The 25867-nt window shown below is 42.9% G+C and overlaps 2 protein-coding genes across 2 annotated transcripts in view; one reads left to right on the top strand and one right to left on the bottom strand.

Annotated features, from left to right (window-relative positions):
• Positions 1 to 3140: 3140 nt before the first annotated feature.
• Positions 3141 to 18349, bottom strand: LOC133991889 (serum response factor-like). The gene is made up of 8 exons (XM_062430492.1): positions 17793 to 18349; positions 17380 to 17649; positions 16232 to 16403; positions 14543 to 14686; positions 13135 to 13236; positions 12880 to 13035; positions 6815 to 6894; positions 3141 to 4878 (listed from the first exon to the last, which is right to left on the bottom strand). Exons 1-8 carry the CDS (start codon positions 18063 to 18065, stop codon positions 4792 to 4794), a joined length of 1284 nt encoding a protein of 427 aa, XP_062286476.1. The 5' UTR covers positions 18066 to 18349; the 3' UTR covers positions 3141 to 4791.
• A 1730-nt stretch (positions 18350 to 20079) lies between these two features.
• The window catches only part of LOC134000366 (opsin-5-like), a 6551-nt gene continuing 763 nt past the window's right edge, over positions 20080 to 25867 (top strand). Inside the window, exons 1-5 of the mRNA XM_062439688.1 lie at positions 20080 to 20245; positions 23805 to 24010; positions 24647 to 24746; positions 24840 to 24944; positions 25035 to 25258. Of these exons, the coding sequence (XP_062295672.1) occupies positions 20101 to 20245; positions 23805 to 24010; positions 24647 to 24746; positions 24840 to 24944; positions 25035 to 25258 (780 nt within the window). The 5' untranslated portion in view covers positions 20080 to 20100. The remainder of the gene's footprint in view (positions 20246 to 23804; positions 24011 to 24646; positions 24747 to 24839; positions 24945 to 25034; positions 25259 to 25867) is intronic.

The following is a 25867-nucleotide window of genomic DNA, read 5'->3' as shown; positions in this document are numbered from 1 at the left end:
TAATGTTATAATGTTATAATGTTATAATGTTATAATGTTATAATGTTATAATGTTATAATGTTATAATGTTATAATGTTATAATGTTATAATGTTTATAATGTTATAATGTTATAATGTTATAATGTTTATAATGTTATAATGTTATAATGTTATAATGTTTATAATGTTATAATGTTATAATGTTATAATGTTTATAATGTTATAATGTTATAATGTTATAATGTTATAATGTTATAATGTTATAATGTTTATAATGTTATAATGTTATAATGTTATAATGTTATAATGTTTATAATGTTATAATGTTATAATGTTTATAATGTTATAATGTTATAATGTTATAATGTTATAATGTTTATAATGTTATAATGTTTATAATGTTATAATGTTATAATGTTATAATGTTTATAATGTTATAATGTTAATGTTATAATGTTATAATGTTATAATGTTATAATGTTTATAATGTTATAATGTTATAATGTTATAATGTTATAATGTTATAATGTTATAATGTTATAATGTTATAATGTTATAATGTTATAATGTTTATAATGTTATAATGTTATAATGTTATAATGTTATAATGTTATAATGTTATAATGTTATAATGTTATAATGTTATAATGTTATAATGTTATAATGTTATAATGTTATAATGTTTATAATGTTATAATGTTATAATGTTATAATGTTATAATGTTATAATGTTTATAATGTTATAATGTTATAATGTTATAATGTTTATAATGTTTATAATGTTATAATGTTATAATGTTATAATGTTATAATGTTATAATGTTATAATGTTATAATGTTATAATGTTATAATGTTATAATGTTATAATGTTATAATGTTATAATGTTATAATGTTATAATGTTATAATGTTATAATGTTTATAATGTTTATAATGTTATAATGTTATAATGTTATAATGTTATAATGTTATAATGTTATAATGTTATAATGTTATAATGTTATAATGTTTATAATGTTATAATGTTATAATGTTATAATGTTTATAATGTTATAATGTTATAATGTTTATAATGTTATAATGTTATAATGTTATAATGTTATAATGTTATAATGTTATAATGTTATAATGTTATAATGTTTATAATGTTATAATGTTATAATGTTATAATGTTATAATGTTATAATGTTTATAATGTTATAATGTTATAATGTTTATAATGTTATAATGTTATAATGTTATAATGTTATAATGTTTATAATGTTATAATGTTTATAATGTTATAATGTTTATAATGTTATAATGTTTATAATGTTATAATGTTATAATGTTTATAATGTTATAATGTTATAATGTTATAATGTTTATAATGTTATAATGTTATAATGTTTATAATGTTATAATGTTATAATGTTATAATGTTTATAATGTTATAATGTTATAATGTTTATAATGTTATAATGTTATAATGTTATAATGTTATAATGTTATAATGTTATAATGTTATAATGTTTATAATGTTATAATGTTATAATGTTTATAATGTTATAATGTTATAATGTTATAATGTTATAATGTTATAATGTTATAATGTTATAATGTTTATAATGTTATAATGTTATAATGTTTATAATGTTATAATGTTATAATGTTATAATGTTATAATGTTATAATGTTATAATGTTATAATGTTATAATGTTATAATGTTTATAATGTTATAATGTTATAATGTTATAATGTTATAATGTTATAATGTTATAATGTTTATAATGTTTATAATGTTATAATGTTATAATGTTATAATGTTATAATGTTATAATGTTTATAATGTTATAATGTTATAATGTTATAATGTTATAATGTTATAATGTTATAATGTTATAATGTTATAATGTTATAATGTTATAATGTTTATAATGTTATAATGTTTATAATGTTATAATGTTATAATGTTATAATGTTATAATGTTATAATGTTATAATGTTTATAATGTTATAATGTTATAATGTTATAATGTTTATAATGTTATAATGTTATAATGTTATAATGTTATAATGTTATAATGTTATAATGTTATAATGTTATAATGTTATAATGTTTATAATGTTATAATGTTATAATGTTATAATGTTATAATGTTATAATGTTATAATGTTATAATGTTTATAATGTTATAATGTTTATAATGTTATAATGTTATAATGTTATAATATTATAATGTTATAATGTTATAATGTTTATAATGTTATAATGTTTATAATGTTATAATGTTATAATGTTATAATGTTATAATGTTTATAATGTTATAATGTTATAATGTTTATAATGTTATAATGTTATAATGTTATAATGTTATAATGTTTATAATGTTATAATGTTTATAATGTTATAATGTTATAATGTTTATAATGTTATAATGTTATAATGTTATAATGTTTATAATGTTTATAATGTTATAATGTTATAATGTTATAATGTTTATAATGTTATAATGTTTATAATGTTATAATGTTTATAATGTTATAATGTTTATAATGTTATAATGTTTATAATGTTATAATGTTTATAATGTTTATAATGTTATAATGTTATAATGTTATAATGTTATAATGTTATAATGTTTATAATGTTATAATGTTTATAATGTTTATAATGTTATAATGTTTATAATGTTATAATGTTATAATGTTATAATGTTTATAATGTTTATAATGTTATAATGTTATAATGTTATAATGTTATAATGTTTATAATGTTATAATGTTATAATGTTATAATGTTATAATGTTATAATGTTTATAATGTTATAATGTTATAATGTTATAATGTTATAATGTTATAATGTTTATAATATATAATATATAATAATATATAATACGTAATAATAGTTATAATATATAATAATAGTTATAATATATAATAATAGTTATAATATATAATAATAGTTATAATATATAATATATAATAATAGTTATAATATATAATATATAATATATAATAATAGTTATAATATATAATATATAATAATAGTTATAATATATAATATATAATAATAGTTATAATATATAATTATAGTATTATAATATATAATAATAAATATAATAATGTTATAATGAAACTTATTGATAATAAAACCAAAGTAACTTTTTATCTCCAAAAGTGATTTTATTGATTTCAGACTAACAAACAATAACTGATTATAGAAATATATGTACATGAAACATGATGCTGGGGGTCAAAGTTCAACCTGCAGCTGTCAGTCAGAGAGTCCAACAACAGTTCAGGGTCAGTCTGTAAATGACAGCTTCGCTCAGTTCAGGGTCAGTCTGTAAATTACAGCTTCGCTCAGTTCAGGGTCAGTCTGTAAATTACAGCTTCGCTCAGTTCAGGGTCAGTCTGTAAATTACAGCTTCGCTCAGTTCAGGGTCAGTCTGTAAATAACAGCTTCGCTTAGTTCAGGGTCAGTCTGTAAATGACAGCTTCGCTTAGTTCAGGGTCAGTCTGTAAATAACAGCTTCACTCAGTTCAGGGTCAGTCTGTAAATAACAGCTTCGCTTAGTTCAGGGTCAGTCTGTAAATAACAGCTTCACTCAGTTCAGGGTCAGTCTGTAAATAACAGCTTCGCTTAGTTCAGGGTCAGTCTGTAAATAACAGCTTCGCTTAGTTCAGGGTCAGTCTGTAAATTACAGCTTCGCTCAGTTCAGGGTCAGTCTGTAAATTACAGCTTCGCTCAGTTCAGGGCCAGTCTGTAAATAACAGCTTCGCTCAGTTCAGGGTCAGTCTGTAAATAACAGCTTCGCTCAGTTCAGGGTCAGTCTGTAAACGACAGCTTCGCTCAGTTCAGGGCCAGTCTGTAAATAACAGCTTCGCTCAGTTCAGGGTCAGTCTGTAAATGACAGCTTCGCTTAGTTCAGGGTCAGTCTGTAAATAACAGCTTCACTCAGTTCAGGGCCAGTCTGTAAATAACAGCTTCGCTCAGTTCAGGGTCAGTCTGTAAATGACAGCTTCGCTTAGTTCAGGGTCAGTCTGTAAATGACAGCTTCGCTCAGTTCAGGGTCAGTCTGTAAATAACAGCTTCGCTTAGTTCAGGGTCAGTCTGTAAACGACAGCTTCGCTCAGTTCAGGGTCAGTCTGTAAATGACAGCTTCGCTTAGTTCAGGGTCAGTCTGTAAATGACAGCTTCGCTCAGTTCAGGGTCAGTCTGTAAATGACAGCTTCGCTCAGTTCAGGGTCAGTCTGTAAAAGACAGCTTCGCTCAGTTCAGGGCCAGTCTGTAAAAGACAGCTTCGCTCAGTTCAGGGTCAGTCTGTAAACGACAGCTTCGCTCAGTTCAGGGTCAGTCTGTAAATGACAGCTTCGCTTAGTTCAGGGTCAGTCTGTAAATGACAGCTTCGCTCAGTTCAGGGTCAGTCTGTAAATGACAGCTTTGCTTAGTTCAGGGTCAGTCTGTAAATGACAGCTTCGCTGGGTCTGGTTAAGGTCATATTCCTCCTTCATTATCATCATCAGTTCTTCTTCTCTGAGTGCAGGTTTGTCTCTTTATGACCAGCAAGTCTCAAATGAGCGAGTGTCCCTAAACACACCACAGACCTTATATATCATTACTGCACCAAGTAAAATCCCTTTGCTGTTTCCTGGTTAATTGATCGGTCTGAGTCAGGGAGGCGTGAAGTTCACACCATCCTTTAATGAGCCACTTCACGGTTTTGGCACTTTGTTTTTGGTAACCAGCGAATCGTGAACATCGTGAACATCGTGAACATCGTGAACATCGTGAACATCGTGAACATCGTGGCATCATGTGACCTTCAGTCATCTTTTGCTTGGTGGACGTCCAGACTGACGACCTGCAGCTCTGCCAGATTACTGCTGCTGCTCTGCTGACTGATGACCATCTGAAACACAACACATACAGATACTGGCTTAGACTAGCAGCAGCTAGTAGTAGTACTATGAACAGTAGTAGTAGTCCTATGAACAGTAGTAGTAGTACTATGAACAGTAGTAGTAGTACTATGAACAGTAGCAGTAGTACTATGAGCAGTAGTAGTAGTACTATGAGCAGTAGTAGTAGTACTATGAGCAGTAGTAGTAGTACTATGAGCAGTAGTAGTAGTACTATGAACAGTAGTAGTACTATGAGCAGTAGTAGTAGTACTATGAACAGTAGTAGTAGTACTATGAGCAGTAGTAGTAGTACTATGAGCAGTAGTAGTAGTACTATGAACAGTAGTAGTAGTACTATGAGCAGTAGTAGTAGTACTATGAACAGTAGTAGTAGTACTATGAGCAGTAGTAGTAGTACTATGAACAGTAGTAGTAGTACTATGAGCAGTAGTAGTAGTACTATGAGCAGTAGTAGTAGTACTATGAGCAGTAGTAGTAGTACTATGAACAGTAGTAGTAGTACTATGAGCAGTAGTAGTAGTACTATGAGCAGTAGTAGTAGTACTATGAACAGTAGTAGTAGTACTATGAGCAGTAGTAGTAGTACTATGAACAATAGTAGTAGTACTATGAGCAGTAGTACTATGAACAGTAGTAGTAGTACTATGAACAGTAGTACTATGAACAGTAGTAGTAGTACTATGAACAGTAGTAGTAGTACTATGAGCAGTAGTAGTAGTACTATGAGCAGTAGTAGTAGTACTATGAGCAGTAGTCCTATGAACAGTAGTAGTAGTACTATGAGCAGTAGTAGTAGTACTATGAGCAGTAGTAGTAGTACTATGAGCAGTAGTAGTAGTACTATGAGCAGTAGTAGTAGTACTATAAACAGTAGTACTATGAGCAGTAGTAGTAGTACTATGAACAGTAGTACTATGAGCAGTAGTAGTAGTACTATGAACAGTAGTAGTAGTACTATGAACAGTAGTACTATGAGCAGTAGTAGTAGTACTATGAGCAGTAGTAGTAGTACTATGAACAGTAGTACTATGAACAGTAGTAGTAGTACTATGAACAGTAGTACTATGAGCAGTAGTAGTAGTACTATGAACAGTAGTACTATGAGCAGTAGTAGTAGTACTATGAACAGTAGTAGTAGTACTATGAACAGTAGTACTATGAGCAGTAGTAGTAGTACTATGAGCAGTAGTAGTAGTACTATGAACAGTAGTACTATGAACAGTAGTAGTAGTACTATGAACAGTAGTAGTAGTACTATGAACAGTAGTAGTAGTACTATGAACAGTAGTAGTAGTACTATGAACAGTAGTAGTAGTACTATGAACAGTAGTAGTAGTAGTACTATGAACAGTAGTACTATGAGCAGTAGTAGTAGTACTATGAGCAGTAGTAGTAGTACTATGAACAGTAGTCCTATGAACAGTAGTAGTAGTACTATGAGCAGTAGTAGTAGTACTATGAACAGTAGTAGTAGTACTATGAACAGTAGTAGTACTATGAGCAGTAGTAGTAGTACTATGAACAGTAGTAGTAGTACTATGAGCAGTAGTAGTAGTACTATGAGCAGTAGTAGTAGTACTATGAGCAGTAGTAGTAGTACTATGAACAGTAGTAGTAGTACTATGAACAGTAGTACTATGAGCAGTAGTAGTAGTACTATGAGCAGTAGTAGTACTATGAACAGTAGTAGTAGTACTATGAGTAGTAGTACTATGAGCAGTAGTACTATGAACAGTAGTAGTAGTACTATGAGTAGTAGTACTATGAGTAGTAGTACTATGAGCAGTAGTACTATGAGCAGTAGTAGTAGTACTATGAGTAGTAGTACTATGAGTAGTAGTACTATGAGTAGTAGTACTATGAGCAGTAGTACTATGAGTAGTAGTACTATGAGTAGTAGTACTATGAGTAGTACTATGTTACCGGGTGCAGCTGGACGGCAGAAACTGGGATCTGAGCAGCAACTGGAGGAAGTGATGTGAGGAAGACCTGCGAGACTGAAGCTGAAAGACAAAAAACATGTAGTTACTAGGGGGTAATGTAGTTACTAGGGGGGGTAATGTAGTTACTAGGGGGTAATGTAGTTACTAGGGGGTAATGTAGTGACTAGGGGGGTAATGTTGTTACTAGGGGGGGGTAATGTAGTGACTAGGGGGGTAATGTAGTGACTAGGGGGGTAATGTAGTGACTAGGGGGTAATGTAGTTACTAGGGGGTAATGTAGTTACTAGGGGGTAATGTAGTTACTAGGGGGTAATGTTGTTACTAGGGGGGTAATGTAGTTACTAGGGGGGTAATGTTGTTACTAGGGGGGGGTAATGTAGTGACTAAGGGGGTAATGTAGTGACTATGGGGGTAATGTAGTTACTAGGGGGTAATGTAGTTACTAGGGGGTAATGTAGTTACTAGGGGGGTAATGTTGTTACTAGGGGGGGGTAATGTAGTGACTAGGGGGTAATGTAGTGACTATGGGGGTAATGTAGTTACTAGGGGGTAATGTAGTTACTAGGGGGTAATGTAGTTACTAGGGGGGTAATGTAGTGACTATGGGGGTAATGTAGTTACTAGGGGGTAATGTAGTTACTAGGGGGTAATGTAGTTACTAGGGGGGTAATGTTGTTACTAGGGGGGGTAATGTAGTGACTAGGGGGGTAATGTTGTTACTAGGGGGGGTAATGTAGTGACTAGGGGGGTAATGTAGTGACTATGGGGGTAATGTAGTTACTAGGGGGTAATGTAGTTACTAGGGGGTAATGTAGTTACTAGGGGGGTAATGTTGTTACTAGGGGGGGTAATGTAGTGACTAGGGGGGTAATGTAGTTACTAGGGGGGTAATGTAGTGACTAGGGGGGGTAATGTAGTGACTAGGGGGGTAATGTAGTGACTATGGGGGTAATGTAGTTACTAGGGGGGTAATGTTGTTACTAGGGGGTAATGTAGTTACTAGGGGGGTAATGTTGTTACTAGGGGGGGTAATGTAGTGACTAGGGGGGTAATGTAGTTACTAGGGGGTAATGTTGTAATGTAGTTACTAGGGGGGTAATGTTGTTACTAGGGGGGGGTAATGTAGTGACTAGGGGGTAATGTAGTGACTATGGGGGTAATGTAGTTACTAGGGGGTAATGTAGTTACTAGGGGTAATGTAGTTACTAGGGGGTAATGTAGTTACTAGGGGGGTAATGTTGTTACTAGGGGGGGGTAATGTAGTGACTAGGGGGGTAATGTAGTGACTATGGGGGTAATGTAGTTACTAGGGGGTAATGTAGTTACTAGGGGGTAATGTAGTTACTAGGGGGGGTAATGTTGTTACTAGGGGGGGTAATGTAGTGACTAGGGGGGTAATGTTGTTACTAGGGGGGGTAATGTAGTGACTAGGGGGGTAATGTAGTGACTAGGGGGGTAATGTAGTGACTATGGGGGTAATGTAGTTACTAGGGGGTAATGTAGTTACTAGGGGGTAATGTAGTTACTAGGGGGGTAATGTTGTTACTAGGGGGGGTAATGTAGTGACTAGGGGGGTAATGTAGTTACTAGGGGGGGTAATGTAGTGACTAGGGGGGTAATGTAGTGACTAGGGGGGTAATGTAGTGACTATGGGGGTAATGTAGTTACTAGGGGGGTAATGTAGTTACTAGGGGGTAATGTAGTTACTAGGGGGGGTAATGTTGTTACTAGGGGGGGTAATGTAGTGACTAGGGGGGTAATGTAGTTACTAGGGGGGTAATGTAGTTACTAGGGGGTAATGTAGTTACTAGGGGGGGTAATGTAGTTACTAGGGGGGTAATGTTGTTACTAGGGGGGTAATGTAGTTACTAGGGGGGGTAATGTAGTTACTAGGGGGGTAATGTAGTGACTAGGGGGGTAATGTAGTGACTAGGGGGGGTAATGTAGTTACTAGGGGGTAATGTAGTTACTAGGGGGGTAATGTAGTTACTAGGGGGGTTAATGTTGTTACTAGGGGGGGTAATGTAGTGACTAGGGGGGTAATGTAGTTACTAGGGGGGGTAATGTAGTTGACTAGGGGGGGTAATGTAGTGACTAGGGGGGTAATGTAGTTACTAGGGGGTAATGTAGTTACTAGGGGGTAATGTAGTTACTAGGGGGGTAATGTTGTTACTAGGGGGGGTAATGTAGTGACTAGGGGGTAATGTAGTTACTAGGGGGGTAATGTAGTTACTAGGGGGGTAATGTAGTTACTAGGGGGTAATGTAGTTACTAGGGGGGTAATGTAGTTACTAGGGGGTAATGTAGTTACTAGGGGGGTAATGTTGTTACTAGGGGGGTAATGTAGTGACTAGGGGTAATGTAGTGACTAGGGGGTAATGTAGTTACTAGGGGGTAATGTAGTTACTAGGGGGTAATGTAGTTACTAGGGGGTAATGTAGTTACTAGGGGGTAATGTTGTTACTAGGGGGGTAATGTAGTTACTAGGGGGGTAATGTTGTTACTAGGGGGGGTAATGTAGTGACTAGGGGGTAATGTAGTGACTATGGGGGTAATGTAGTTACTAGGGGGTAATGTAGTTACTAGGGGGTAATGTAGTTACTAGGGGGTAATGTTGTTACTAGGGGGGGGTAATGTAGTGACTAGGGGGTAATGTAGTGACTATGGGGGTAATGTAGTTACTAGGGGGTAATGTAGTTACTAGGGGGGTAATGTAGTTACTAGGGGGGTAATGTAGTGACTATGGGGGTAATGTAGTTACTAGGGGGTAATGTAGTTACTAGGGGGTAATGTAGTTACTAGGGGGGTAATGTTGTTACTAGGGGGGTAATGTAGTGACTAGGGGGGTAATGTTGTTACTAGGGGGGGTAATGTAGTGACTAGGGGGGTAATGTAGTGACTAGGGGGGGTAATGTAGTGACTATGGGGGTAATGTAGTTACTAGGGGGTAATGTAGTTACTAGGGGGGTAATGTAGTTACTAGGGGGGTAATGTTGTTACTAGGGGGGTAATGTAGTGACTAGGGGGGTAATGTAGTTACTAGGGGGGGTAATGTAGTGACTAGGGGGGTAATGTAGTGACTAGGGGGGTAATGTAGTGACTATGGGGGTAATGTAGTTACTAGGGGGGTAATGTTGTTACTAGGGGGTAATGTAGTTACTAGGGGGGTAATGTTGTTACTAGGGGGGGTAATGTAGTGACTAGGGGGTAATGTAGTTTCTAGGGGGTAATGTTGTTACTAGGGGGGTAATGTAGTTACTAGGGGGGTAATGTTGTTACTAGGGGGGGGTAATGTAGTGACTAGGGGGTAATGTAGTGACTATGGGGGTAATGTAGTTACTAGGGGGTAATGTAGTTACTAGGGGGGTAATGTAGTTACTAGGGGGTAATGTAGTTACTAGGGGGGTAATGTTGTTACTAGGGGGGGGTAATGTAGTGACTAGGGGGGTAATGTAGTGACTATGGGGGTAATGTAGTTACTAGGGGGTAATGTAGTTACTAGGGGGTAATGTAGTTACTAGGGGGGTAATGTTGTTACTAGGGGGGGTAATGTAGTGACTAGGGGGGTAATGTTGTTACTAGGGGGGGTAATGTAGTGACTAGGGGGGTAATGTAGTGACTAGGGGGGGTAATGTAGTGACTATGGGGGTAATGTAGTTACTAGGGGGTAATGTAGTTACTAGGGGGTAATGTAGTTACTAGGGGGGTAATGTTGTTACTAGGGGGGGTAATGTAGTGACTAGGGGGGTAATGTAGTTACTAGGGGGGGTAATGTAGTGACTAGGGGGGGTAATGTAGTGACTAGGGGGGTAATGTAGTGACTATGGGGGTAATGTAGTTACTAGGGGGGTAATGTTGTTACTAGGGGGTAATGTAGTTACTAGGGGGGTAATGTTGTTACTAGGGGGGGTAATGTAGTGACTAGGGGGTAATGTAGTTACTAGGGGGGTAATGTAGTTACTAGGGGGTAATGTAGTTACTAGGGGGTAATGTAGTTACTAGGGGGGTAATGTTGTTACTAGGGGGGGTAATGTAGTGACTAGGGGGGTAATGTAGTTACTAGGGGGGGTAATGTAGTGACTAGGGGGGGTAATGTAGTGACTATGGGGGTAATGTAGTTACTAGGGGGTAATGTAGTTACTAGGGGGTAATGTAGTTACTAGGGGGGTAATGTTGTTACTAGGGGGGTAATGTAGTGACTAGGGGGGGTAATGTAGTTACTAGGGGGGGTAATGTAGTGACTAGGGGGGTAATGTAGTGACTAGGGGGGTAATGTAGTGACTATGGGGTAATGTAGTTACTAGGGGGTAATGTAGTTACTAGGGGGGTAATGTAGTTACTAGGGGGGTAATGTTGTTACTAGGGGGTAATGTAGTTACTAGGGGGTAATGTTGTTACTAGGGGGGTATTGTAGTTACTAGGGGGTAATGTAGTTACTAGGGGGTAATGTAGTGACTAGGGGGGTAATGTAGTTACTAGGGGGTAATGTAGTGACTGGGGGGGTAATGTAGTTTCTAGGGGGGTAATGTTGTTACTAGGGGGTAATGTAGTGACTAGGGGTAATTTAGTTACTAGGGGGGTAATGTAGTTACTAGGGGGTAATGTAGTGACTAGGGGTAATTTAGTTACTAGGGGGTAATGTAGTGACTAGGGGGTAATGTAGTTACTAGGGGGGTAATGTAGTTACTAGGGGGGTAATGTAGTGACTAGGGGTAATTTAGTTACTAGGGGGTAATGTAGTGACTAGGGGGTAATGTAGTTACTAGGGGGGTAATGTAGTTACTAGGGGGATAATGTAGTGACTAGGGGGGTAATGTAGTTACTAGGGGGGTAATGTAGTGACTAGGGGGTAATGTAGTTACTAGGGGTAATGTAGTTACTGGGGGGTAATGTAGTGACTAGGGGGGTAATGTAGTTACTAGGGGGGTAATGTAGTGACTAGGGGGTAATGTAGTGACTATGGGGGTAATGTAGTTACTAGGGGGTAATGTAGTGACTAGGGGGGTACTGTAGTTACTAGGGGGGAATGTAGTTACTAGGGGGGGTAATGTAATGACTAGGGGGTAATGTAGTGACTAGGGGGTAATGTAGTGACTAGGGGGTAATGTAGTGACTAGGGGGTAATGTAGTTACTAGGGGGGTAATGTAGTTACTAGGGGGTAATGTAGTTACTAGGGGGGTAATGTAGTGACTAGGGGGTAATGTAGTTACTAGGGGGGTAATGTAGTGACTAGGGGGTAATGTAGTTACTAGGGGGGTAATGTAGTTACTAGGGGGGTAATGTAGTGACTAGGGGGTAATGTAGTTACTAGGGGGGTAATGTAGTTACTAGGGGGTAATGTAGTTACTAGGGGGTAATGTAGTGACTAGGGGGGTAATGTAGTTACTAGGGGGTAATGTAGTTACTAGGGGGGTAATGTAGTGACTAGGGGGGTAATGTAGTTACTAGGGGGGTAATGTAGTTACTAGGGGGTAATGTAGTTACTAGGGGGGTAATGTAGTCACTAGGGGGTAATGTTGCGACTAGGGGGTAATGTAGTTACTAGGGGGGTAATGTAGTTACTAGGGGGTAATGTAGTTACTAGGGGGGTAATGTAGTGACTAGGGGGGTAATGTAGTTACTAGGGGGGGTAATGTAGTTACTAGGGGGTAATGTAGTGACTAGGGGGGTAATGTAGTTACTAGGGGGTAATGTTGTGACTAGGGGGTAATGTAGTTACTAGGGGGGTAATGTAGTTTCTAGGGGGGTAATGTAGTGACTAGGGGGGTAATGTAGTTACTAGGGGGTAATGTAGTTACTAGGGGGGTAATGTAGTTACTAGGGGGGTAATGTAGTTACTAGGGGGGTAATGTAGTTACTAGGGGGTAATGTAGTGACTAGGGGGTAATGTAGTTACTAGGGGGTAATGTAGTTACTAGGGGGTAATGTAGTTACTAGGGGTAATGTAGTTACTAGGGGGGTAATGTAGTTACTAGGGGGTAATGTAGTTACTAGGGGGGTAATGTAGTTACTAGGGGGGTAATGTAGTGACTCGTGGGTCGTACCTGGGTCATGTGAGTGGGCGTGGCCCGTGGATGAGAAGGTGTTGAGGACAAGGCTTCCGTCGCCTAGCGACGACGTGGGCGTGGCGTACATGACGGTGTGACCGCCGGGGTACATCATGTGACCAGCCACTGAGGAGGAGGAAGCAGGAAGAGCGGCTGCAGAGACAGGTAATCATCATCATCAGCTTCACATCGGCCAATCACAGCGGCTCTAACCCTCAGGTGACCTGTTTGGGGGCAGGGCTATGTTCCTACCTGTGGGGGCGGGGCTGTGAATGTCTGAGCTGCTCTGATTGGTGGATGTCTGACTGCTGGCCTGAACCTGGATGGTCTGCAGCTGCTGAGAGACTCCGCCCCCTGATCAGGTACAACCAATCACCATTATTGATTAGTTACATCTGTTCATCACTGATAACTACTCTTTATCACACACACACACACACACACACACACACACACACAGACTAACACACACAGACAATAACACTCATACATACACACAAACTAACACTGTAACACACACACACACACAGTAACACTGTAACACACACACACACACACTAACACTGTAACACACACACACACACTAACACTGTAACACACACACACTAACACTGTAACACACACACACACACTAACACTGTAACACACACAATAACACTGTAACACACACACACTAACACTGTAACACACACACTAACACTGTAACACACACACACACTAACACTGTAACACACACAATAACACTGTAACACACACACACACTAACACTGTAACACACACAATAACACTGTAACACACACACACACTAACACACACTAACACTGTAACACACACAATAACACTGTAACACACACACACTAACACACACTAACACTGTAACACACACAATAACACTGTAACACACACACACACACACTAACACTGTAACACACACAATAACACTGTAACACACACACACACACTAACACACACTAACACTGTAACACACACTAACACTGTAACACTCACACACACTAACACTGTAACACACACACACACACTAACACTGTAACACACACACACACACACTAACACACACACACACACACTAACACACACTAACACTGTAACACACACTAACACACACTAACACTGTAACACACTCACACACACTAACACTGTAACACACACACACACACTAACACTGTAACACACACACACACTAACACTGTAACACACACACACTAACACTGTAACACACACAATAACACTGTAACACACACACACACACACTAACACTGTAACACACACAATAACACTGTAACACACACACACACTAACACACACTAACACACCCTAACACTGTAACACACTCACACACACTAACACTGTAACACACACACACACTAACACTGTAACACACACACACACTAACACACACACACACACTAACACACACTAACACTGTAACACACACTAACACACACTAACACTGTAACACACTAACACACACTAACACACACTAACACTGTAACACACACTAACACACACACACACACACACACACACACACTAACACACACACACACACACACACACACACACTAACACACACACACTAACACACACACACACACACACACACACACACACACTAACACACACACACATATACACTGACCTGACAGTGACACGGTTGCCGGGAGACGGAGCAGTGTGGTTGGCTGTGAGGGGGGGGCGTGCAGGGTGGTGGGGGGGCCCGGGGCCACGGGGCCCTGCAGCTGGCTGAGGGGGATGGTGTGAGTGCCGGGAGGCAGAGACGCACCTGTGGACAGGTGAGCATGTGTGAGTGGTCATGTGATGCAGCGACAGGTCATGTGATGCAGTGACAGGTCATGTGATGCAGCGACAGGTCATGTGATGCAGCCACAGGTCATGTGATGCAGCCACAGGTCATGTGATGCAGCCACAGGTCATGTGATGCAGCCACAGGTCATGTGATGCAGCGACAGGTCATGTGATGCAGCCACAGGTCATGTGATGCAGCCACAGGTCATGTGATGCAGCGACAGGTCATGTGATGCAGTGACAGGTCATGTGATGCAGCGACAGGTCATGTGATGCAGCGACAGGTCATGTGATGAAGCGACTGGTCATGTGATGCAGCGACAGGTCATGTGATGCAGCGACAGGTCATGTGATGCAGCGACAGGTCATGTGATGCAGCGACAGGTCATGTGATGAAGCGACTGGTCATGTGATGCAGGGACAGGTCATGTGATGCAGCGACAGGTCATGTGATGCAGCGACAGGTCATGTGATGCAGGGACAGGTCATGTGATGCAGTCACAGGTCATGTGATGCAGTGACAGGTCATGTGATGCAGGGACAGGTCATGTGATGCAGCGACAGGTCATGTGATGCAGGGACAGGTCATGTGATGCAGTCACAGGTCATGTGATGCAGCGACAGGTCATGTGATGCAGGGACAGGTCATGTGATGCAGCGACAGGTCATGTGATGCAGGCACAGGTCATGTGATGCAGCGACAGGTCATGTGATGCAGGGACAGGTCATGTGATGCAGCGACAGGTCATGTGATGCAGCGACAGGTCATGTGATGCAGGGACAGGTCATGTGATGCAGGGACAGGTCATGTGATGCAGCGACAGGTCATGTGATGCAGCGACAGGTCATGTGATGCAGCGACAGGTCATGTGATGCAGGGACAGGTCATGTGATGCAGCGACAGGTCATGTGATGCAGTCACAGGTCATGTGATGCAGCGACTGGTCATGTGATGCAGCGACAGGTCGTGTGATGCAGCGACAGGTCGTGTGATGCAGCGACAGGTCGTGTGATGCAGGGACAGGTCATTTGATGCAGTCACAGGTCATGTGATGCAGTGACTGGTCATTTGATGCAGTCACAGGTCATGTGATGCAGCGACAGGTCATGTGATGCAGTCACAGGTCATGTGATGCAGCGACAGGTCATGTGATGCAGGGACAGGTCATGTGATGCAGCGACAGGTCATGTGATGCAGTCACTGGTCATGTGATGCAGCGACTGGTCATTTGATGCAGTCATAGGTCATGTGATGCAGGGACAGGTCATGTGATGCAGTTACAGGTCATGTGATGCAGTCACAGGTCATTTGATGCAGTCACAGGTCATGTGATGCAGTGACTGGTCATTTGATGCAGTCACAGGTCATGTGATGCAGTGACAGGTCATGTGATGCAGTCACAGGTCATGTGATGCAGCGACTGGTCATGTGATGCAGCGACAGGTCATGTGATGCAGTCACTGGTCATGTGATGCAGCGACTGGTCATTTGATGCAGTCACAGGTCATGTGACAGGTGTACCTGACATTAAGGTGAAGCCTCCAGGAAGTACGACACCAGCTGACGTCTTCAACAGCGTCCCATTGGACGACACGGAGGACGGCTGCCAGGAGGAGGAGCTCACCTGCAGGGAGGAGGAAGAGGAGGAGGAGGAGGCCTGCGTGCTGCTGGTGAAAGCTGGTTTGATCAAATCCTGCAGAGACAAGTAAACACACCTGACACTCAGCAGCCAATCAGATGCCTCCTCTGCTACAGGTGGCAGAGAGGCTAATTTAACCCTAACCCCCCCAATCAATATTAATACTGATCAATACCCAGTATCAGTACTACAGGACTATTTGGTACTCTCAGGTGTGTACTACAGGTGTGTACTCTCAGGTGTGTACTCTCAGGTGTGTACTACAGGTGTGTACTCTCAGGTGTGTACTCTCAGGTGTGTACTCTCAGGTGTGTACTACAGGACTATTTGGTACTCTCAGGTGTGTACTACAGGTGTGTACTCTCAGGTGTGTACTCTCAGGTGTGTACTACAGGTGTGTACTACAGGTGTGTACTCTCAGGTGTGTACTACAGGTGTGTACTCTCAGGTGTGTACTCTCAGGTGTGTACTACAGGTGTGTACTACAGGTGTGTACTCTCAGGTGTGTACTACAGGTGTGTACTACAGGTGTGTACTCTCAGGTGTGTACTACAGGTGTGTACTCTCAGGTGTGTACTCTCAGGTGTGTACTACAGGTGTGTACTACAGGTGTGTACTACAGGTGTGTACTACAGGTGTGTATTCTCAGGTGTGTACTACAGGTGTGTACTACAGGTGTGTACTCTCAGGTGTGTACTACAGGTGTGTACTCTCAGGTGTGTACTACAGATGTGTACTACAGGTGTGTACTCTCAGGTGTGTACTCTCAGGTGTGTACTACAGGTGTGTACTACAGGTGTGTACTACAGGTGTGTACTCTCAGGTGTGTACTACAGGTGTGTACTCTCAGGTGTGTACTACAGGTGTGTACTACAGGTGTGTACTACAGGTGTGTACTCTCAGGTGTGTACTACAGGTGTGTACTACAGGTGTGTACTACAGGTGTATACTACAGGTGTGTACTCTCAGGTGTGTACGACAGGTGTGTACTACAGGTGTGTACTACAGGTGTGTACTACAGGTGTGTTACCTTGCCGCCCTCGCCCCCCCCCTCCGCCTCAGACACCTGGTAGGTGAGGTCTGTCTCCTCGAAGCCGGTGGCGCTCATCCTCTGGTCGGAGCAGGAGTCAGAGCGGGGGGGCGAGTCGGGGGAGTTGAGGCAGGTTTGGATCAGAGCCTTTCCGGTTTCTGATGTGATCATCGGCTGCAGCTTCCTGGTAGCGAAGGTGTAGACGTGTCCCGTCTCACTGGCCACCAGCAGCAGCACCTGCGTACCTGTGAGGGTGGACAGCTCGTAGGCCTGGGGGGGGGGGGGTTGTCATGGTTACTACAAACGGCTACATCCCATTATAACAACATACTAATCAAATCAACCCAGCTGGTCTCAGGTCACATGACAGGCTGTTACCTGAGCCAGGTGGGCAGTGTGACCTCTGACCTCACCTTCTTCATGATGCCGGTCTTCCTCTTGCTGAACGTTGTGTACCTCCGCAGCTTATTATCGATGAACTCCATCTTGATCTTCACTCTGCCCCGGGTCTTCTTCCCGGGTCTGGCTCCCTGCAGCCCGGTGCTGACCACTTCCCTCTCGCTCCTCTCCCGCTTCACGCCTCTTCTGTCCCCGCAGGATCCCGAAGCGTCCTCGTCCGACCCGGAATCGGACTCCGGGTCGGAGCCTCCGTCCGGCTCGGAGTTGGGTCCGGTTCTGGTTCCCATCCTCAGCGGAGCTAGAGGCGGGCAGAGCTGCAGCCCTTCCCCGGGCTCCGAGCTCCCAGCCCGGGCTGAGCAGCTAGCTGAGCGGCTAACGGAGCTAGCGAGCTAACCAGTTAGCGGCTACTTTAGCAACAAGTTCGTCTCTCCGGAAATCACCGAGCGGCGCCGAGCAGCCGAACAACAGCCGAAGAAGCAGCGGCGGATATTTTGTCCGCAGACTGAAGCAGAATAAAAATAAAATAAAGAATAAAGTTATAAAGTTGTTTTTCTACAGTTAGCAGCAAAGCCCCCCCCAGATCCCTCCGCTCCACATAAGGAAATGACCAGCAGCACCTCCACATATCCCTCCGCTCTGAGACATAGTTCCACATACTGGACGTATTATTTCCGCAGTAATCCTAAAAATATGGAAACGTCTCATCACAAAAGATCCGTGAACTAGTTCCACATTAATTATTACACTAATTAGACCCTGATAACACAGCCTGCGCGCACTGATACCAGCGACCGGACTACTTTTCTCCTTATAAAGAAGCAAGCTTCCTTTTATGGCGCTGCAGCTCCTTATATGGTCATCCTTCACAGGTTCATCCGGAAACTACTAACATGTGTGTGTGGTACATATGTATATATATATATACCACATATATATATATATATATGTGATATACATGTATGTATGTACAGAGAAGGCTCCTGTAGGAAGAGTCACCTGGTTACCATGGTGATTCACTTGGTTACCATGGTGATTTACCTGGTTACCGTGGTGATTATCCCATGTAAAAAAGTGAGCCAGTTAGATATATTATAAAAATATAATTTATTGTCTTTGTGTGTGATTGTCAATAAAGTTTGAGGAGAGAAGACACACCTGGGCAGGTGATTGCAGCCGCTAGCTGATGTACGGTGGCCTGGAAGTGCAAAACAACATCACAAAATGTTTGAGAGAAATGTACATTATGGAAAACATTTTTAAATATCATAAAACAAAATTACATGATTAAATGAGACAAACAGGAACATGACGGGGATGATAAAGTCTGTACCAGTACACCAGTATGTTTATATACATATATATATATATATATATACATATATATATATATATACATATATATATGAAATAAACCATAGACATATATACGTGTATGTGTCTATGAAATAAACTAGCTGCTACAACACTTTCTTCTTCTCCAGGTGGGGAGTTCTGGTCCTCTGAAATGAGGCCAACCAGGAAGTAACTTAAACTGCATTCTATCAAAAGGCCACCAGGGGGCGACCGTTTTGGTGTCAAAAGGACTTCCGTCTCTATACAAGTCAATGGAGAATTCACCAACTTCTCACTTGATTTCTAACCTCAGTAAACGTTTTCAAAATGTGTTTATGGTCTCAATCGCTAGTTTAAAGCCTTCTTCAATGCAGTATGATGTTCATTTGGGACATTTTGGCCTCCCTGATTTTATATGTGACGATAAAGCAGGGTATGCATTAGGGCGTGGCTACGTGGTGATTGACAGGTTGATTGGTTCACAGGTTCAGGAGGGCGCCTCATGGGTCTGGGCCACTGGGTCGGACTGGGTCGGACGGGGTCATACTGGGTCGGACTGACCTCCTGTGAGGTCGAAGGTCACATGAAGCTGCAGCCAATGTAAACACTCCTACTGTGATGTCATGACGTCATCAGCCAATCACACAGCAGCTTTACAGTGTGACCTGATCCTGGTCTGAAGCCAGTCCAGGATCAGGTCTATATTTACCCGGATTACCAGACAGTCCTGTCCTCAGTCAGTCCTCCTCAGACCTCCTCAGTCAGTCCTCCTCAGTCCTCCTCAGACCTCCTCAGTCCTCCTCAGTCCTCCTCAGACCTCCTCAGTCCTCCTCAGACCTCAGTCCTCCTCAGACCTCCTCAGTCCTCCTCAGACCTCCTCAGTCCTCCTCAGTCCTCCTCAGTCCTCAGTCCTCCTCAGTCCTCCTCAGACCTCCTCAGTCCTCCTAAGACCTCCTCAGTCCTCCTCAGACCATCAGTCTGCCGGTCCACATGTCATCCGGCAGCTCTGCAGCAGGGGGGGGGCAATGGAACAGCCCTCCCTGGAGGAACAGCAGCTTCATCCTGGGGGGGGGCAGAGACCCTCCTCTATCAGACCAGGGAGAGACCATCATCGGAGTTTACCTGCTGCTGCTGGGTGAGTACTAGTACTGCATAGAGTACTACACACTGTACTACACACTGTACTACACACTGTACTACACACTGTACTGCATAGAGTACTACACACTGTACTACACACTGTACTACACACTGTACTACACACTGTACTACACACTGTACTACACACTGTACTGCATAGAGTACTACACACTGTACTGCATAGAGTACTACACATTTTACTGCTTAGAGTACTACACACTGTACTACACACTGTACTACACACTGTACTACACACTGTACTGCATAGAGTACTACACACTGTACTGCATAGAGTACTACACACTGTACTGCATAGAGTACTACACATTTTACTGCTTAGAGTACTACACACTGTACTACACACTGTACTACACACTGTACTACACACTGTACTACACACTGTACTACACACTGTACTGCATAGAGTACTACACACTGTACTGCATAGAGTACTACACACTGTACTGCATAGAGTACTACACACTGTACTACACACTGTACTACATACTGTACTGCATAGAGTACTACACACTGTACTACATACTGTACTGCATAGAGTACTACACACTGTACTACACACTGTACTACACACTGTACTGCATAGAGTACTACACACTGTACTACACACTGTACTACATACTGTACTACACACTGTACTACACACTGTACTACACACTGTACTACACACTGTACTACATACTGTACTGCATAGAGTACTACACACTGTACTACACACTGTACTACACACTGTACTGCATAGAGTACTACACACTGTACTACACACTGTACTACATACTGTACTACACACTGTACTACACACTGTACTACACACTGTACTACACACTGTACTACACACTGTACTACACACTGTACTGCATAGAGTACTACACACTGTACTGCATAGTGTACTACACATTTTACTGCTTAGAGTACTACACACTGTACTACACACTGTACTACACACTGTACTACATAGAGTACTACACACTGTACTACACACTGTACTACACACTGTACTACACACTGTACTACACACTGTACTGCATAGAGTACTACACACTGTACTGCATAGAGTACTACACACTGTACTGCATAGAGTACTACACACTGTACTACACACTGTACTACACACTGTACTACACACTGTACTACACACTGTACTACACACTGTACTACACACTGTACTGCATAGTGTACTACACACTGTACTGCATAGAGTACTACACACTGTACTACACACTGTACTACACACTGTACTACACACTGTACTACACACTGTACTACACACTGTACTACACACTGTACTGCATAGTGTACTACACACTGTACTGCATAGTGTACTACACACTGTACTACACACTGTACTACACACTGTACTGCATAGAGTACTACACACTGTACTACACACTGTACTACACACTGTACTACACACTGTACTGCATAGTGTACTACACACTGTACTACACACTGTACTACACACTGTACTACACACTGTACTGCATAGAGTACTACACACTGTACTACACACTGTACTGCATAGAGTACTACACACTGTACTGCATAGAGTACTACACACTTTACTGCTTAGAGTACTACACACTGTACTACACACTGTACTACACACTGTACTACACACTGTACTACACACTGTACTACACACTGTACTACATAGAGTACTACACACTGTACTGCATAGTGTACTACACACTGTACTACACACTGTACTACACACTGTACTACACACTGTACTACATAGAGTACTACACACTGTACTACACACTGTACTACACACTGTACTACTAGGGTGGTTGTCCTGGGTTAGGGGTTCATGATGGTCCCTGTGTGCTTCAGGGTGGTTGTCCTGGGTTAGGGTTCATGATGGTCCCTGTGTGCTTCAGGGTGGTTGTCCTGGGTTAGGGTTCATGATGGTCCCTGTGTGCTTCAGGGTGGTTGTCCTGGGTTAGGGTTCATGATGGTCCCTGTGTGCTTCAGGGTGGTTGTCCTGGGTTAGGGTTCATGATGTTCCCTGTGTGCTTCAGGGTGGTTGTCCTGGGTTAGGGGTTCATGATGGTCCCTGTGTGCTTCAGGGTGGTTGTCCTGGGTTAGGGGTTCATGATGGTCCCTGTGTGCTTCAGGGTGGTTGTCCTGGGTTAGGGGTTCATGATGGTCCCTGTGTGCTTCAGGGTGGTTGTCCTGGGTTAGGGTTCATGATGTTCCCTGTGTGCTTCAGGGTGGTTGTCCTGGGTTAGGGTTCATGATGGTCCCTGTGTGCTTCAGGGTGGTTGTCCTGGGTTAGGGGTTCATGATGGTCCCTGTGTACTTCAGGGTGGTTGTCCTGGGTTAGGGTTCATGATGGTCCCTGTGTGCTTCAGGGTGGTTGTCCTGGGTTAGGGTTCATGATGGTCCCTGTGTGCTTCAGGGTGGTTGTCCTGGGTTAGGGTTCATGATGGTCCCTGTGTGCTTCAGGGTGGTTGTCCTGGGTTAGGGGTTCATGATGGTCCCTGTGTACTTCAGGGTGGTTGTCCTGGGTTAGGGTTCATGATGGTCCCTGTGTGCTTCAGGGTGGTTGTCCTGGGTTAGGGTTCATGATGTTCCCTGTGTGCTTCAGGGTGGTTGTCCTGGGTTAGGGTTCATGATGGTCCCTGTGTGCTTCAGGGTGGTTGTCCTGGGTTAGGGTTCATGATGGTCCCTGTGTGCTTCAGGGTGGTTGTCCTGGGTTAGGGGTTCATGATGTTCCCTGTGTGCTTCAGGGTGGTTGTCCTGGGTTAGGGTTCATGATGTCCCCTGTGTGCTTCAGGGTGGTTGTCCTGGGTTAGGGTTCATGATGGTCCCTGTGTGCTTCAGGGTGGTTGTCCTGGGTTAGGGTTCATGATGTTCCCTGTGTGCTTCAGGGTGGTTGTCCTGGGTTAGGGTTCATGATGTTCCCTGTGTGCTTCAGGGTGGTTGTCCTGGGTTAGGGTTCATGATGGTCCCTGTGTGCTTCAGGGTGGTTGTCCTGGGTTAGGGGTTCATGATGGTCCCTGTGTACTTCAGGGTGGTTGTCCTGGGTTAGGGTTCATGATGGTCCCTGTGTGCTTCAGGGTGGTTGTCCTGGGTTAGGGTTCATGATGTTCCCTGTGTGCTTCAGGGTGGTTGTCCTGGGTTAGGGTTCATGATGGTCCCTGTGTGCTTCAGGGTGGTTGTCCTGGGTTAGGGTTCATGATGTTCCCTGTGTGCTTCAGGGTGGTTGTCCTGGGTTAGGGTTCATGATGGTCCCTGTGTGCTTCAGGGTGGTTGTCCTGGGTTAGGGTTCATGATGGTCCCTGTGTGCTTCAGGGTGGTTGTCCTGGGTTAGGGGTTCATGATGTTCCCTGTGTGCTTCAGGGTGGTTGTCCTGGGTTAGGGTTCATGATGGTCCCTGTGTGCTTCAGGGTGGTTGTCCTGGGTTAGGGGTTCATGATGGTCCCTGTGTGCTTCAGGGTGGTTGTCCTGGGTTAGGGGTTCATGATGGTCCCTGTGTGCTTCAGGGTGGTTGTCCTGGGTTAGGGGTTCATGATGGTCCCTGTGTGCTTCAGGGTGGTTGTCCTGGTTCGGGAACAGCATCGTGCTCTTCGTTCTTTACCGACAGAGAGCCAGCCTGCAGCCCACGGACTACCTGACCTTTAACCTCGCCGTCTCTGACGCCAGTATCTCTGTGTTCGGCTACTCCAGAGGCATCATCGAGATCTTCAACGTCTTCCAGGACAGCGGATACTTGATCTCCTCCATCTGGACCTGCGAGGTACCGTTTCCTGTTCATCTTCTTCAACACTTCCTGTTGGGTTAGGGTTCATCTCCACCCTAACCCTAACCCAGACTACCAGAGACCATGACTACCAGAGACCACCCTGACTACCAGAGACCACCCTGATTACCAAAGACCACCCAGACTACCAGAGACCACCCTGACTATCAGAGACCACCCTGATTACCAGAGACCACCCTGATTACCAGAGACCACCCTGACTACCAGAGACCACCCAGACTACCAGAAACCACCCTGATTACCAGAGACCACCCAGACTACCAGAAACCACCCAGACTACCAGAAACCACCCAGACTACCAGAGACCACCCTGACTACCAGAGACCACCCTGATTACCAGAGACCACCCAGACTACCAGAGACCACCCTGACTATCAGAGACCACCCTGATTACCAGAAACCACCCTGCTTACCAGAGACCACCCAGACTACCAGAGACCACCCTAACCCAGAGACCTCTCTGGTAGTCTGGGTTAGGGAGGTCTCTGGTAGTCTGGGTTAGGGTTAGTGTGGGGAATCTGCTAGAAGGCAGGAAGCAAAGAGTGGGAATGATGAAATCAGACCAGAAGTACAGACACACTGTAATCTGCCCCCCCCTCCCCCCCCCCCCAGGTGGACGGGTTCTTCACGCTGGTGTTCGGTCTGAGCAGCATCAACACGCTAACAGTGATTAGCATCACACGCTACATCAAAGGATGCCACCCGAGCAGAGGTGAGCAGCTAACAGAACGCTCATGTTAGCGTGTTAGCGTGTTAGCATGTTAGCGTGTTAGCATGTGATAACGTTGAACGTGTGTGTTTTCAGCTCGTCACATCAACAGAATCAGCGTCTCCGTCTGTCTGCTGCTCATCTGGATCTCAGCTGGGTTCTGGTCCGGAGCTCCGCTGCTCGGCTGGGGGAGTTACACAGGCAGGAAGCACTCACCATGACCTCTGACCTCTGACCCCTGACCCCAGACCTCTGACCCCTGACCTCTGACCCCTAACCTCTGACCTGCAGATCGGGGCTACGGGACGTGTGAGGTGGACTGGGCGAAGGCGAGCCATTCGGGGGTGTATCGGTCGTACATCGTGTCGATCCTGGTGTTCAGCTTCCTGGTGCCGGTGCTCGTCATGCTGTTCTGTTACGTTTCCATCATCAACACGGTGAAGAGAGGAAACGCGCTGTCAGCTGACGGAGACCTGAGCGACCGCCAGAGGAAGGTGGAGAGGGACGTCACCATCGTGAGTCTGAGGCTTCTGATTGGACCGTTAGTGATGTCATAATGTGGTGATGACATCATGTGGAGGTGACATGTGGTGGTGACATCATGTGGTGACATCACGTGGTGGTGACATCATGTGGTGACATCATGTGGTGGTGACATCATGTGGTGGTGACATCATGTAGTGGTGACATCATGTAGTGGTGACATCATGTGGTGGTGACATCATGTAGTGGTGACATCATGTGGTGGTGACATCATGTAGTGGTGACATCATGTGGTGGTGACATCATGTAGTGGTGACATCATGTAGTGGGGACATCATGTAATGGTGACATCATGTAGTGGTGACATCATGTAGTGGTGACATCATGTGGTGGTGACATCACGTAGTGGTGACATCATGTAGTGGTGACATCATGTAGTGGTGACATCATGTGGTGGTGGTATCATGTGGTGACATCACGTGGTGACATCATGTGGTGGTGAAATCATGTGGTGACATCACGTGGTGGTGACATCACGTGGTGACATCATGTGGTGGTGACATCATGTGGTGGTGACATCATGTGGTGGTGGTATCATGTGGTGACATCACGTGGTGGTGACATCATGTGGTGACATCATG

This window comes from Scomber scombrus, chromosome 2, assembly GCF_963691925.1.
Source record: "Scomber scombrus chromosome 2, fScoSco1.1, whole genome shotgun sequence".
NCBI lineage: Eukaryota > Metazoa > Chordata > Actinopteri > Scombriformes > Scombridae > Scomber > Scomber scombrus.
This window is presented reverse-complemented; position numbering and strand designations above follow the sequence as displayed.

Coding starts and splice junctions, on each gene's coding strand:
- LOC133991889 (XM_062430492.1), bottom strand. CDS start 18,065: ATGGGAACCAGAACCGGACCCAACTCCGAGCCGGACGGAGGCTCCGAC. Junction 14,687..16,231: donor AGGCTTCACCTTAATGTCAG/GTACACCTGTCA, acceptor ACCTGTCCACAG/GTGCGTCTCTGCCTCCCGGC. Junction 6,895..12,879: donor CGCCCACTCACATGACCCAG/GTACGACCCACG, acceptor TTTGTCTTTCAG/CTTCAGTCTCGCAGGTCTTC.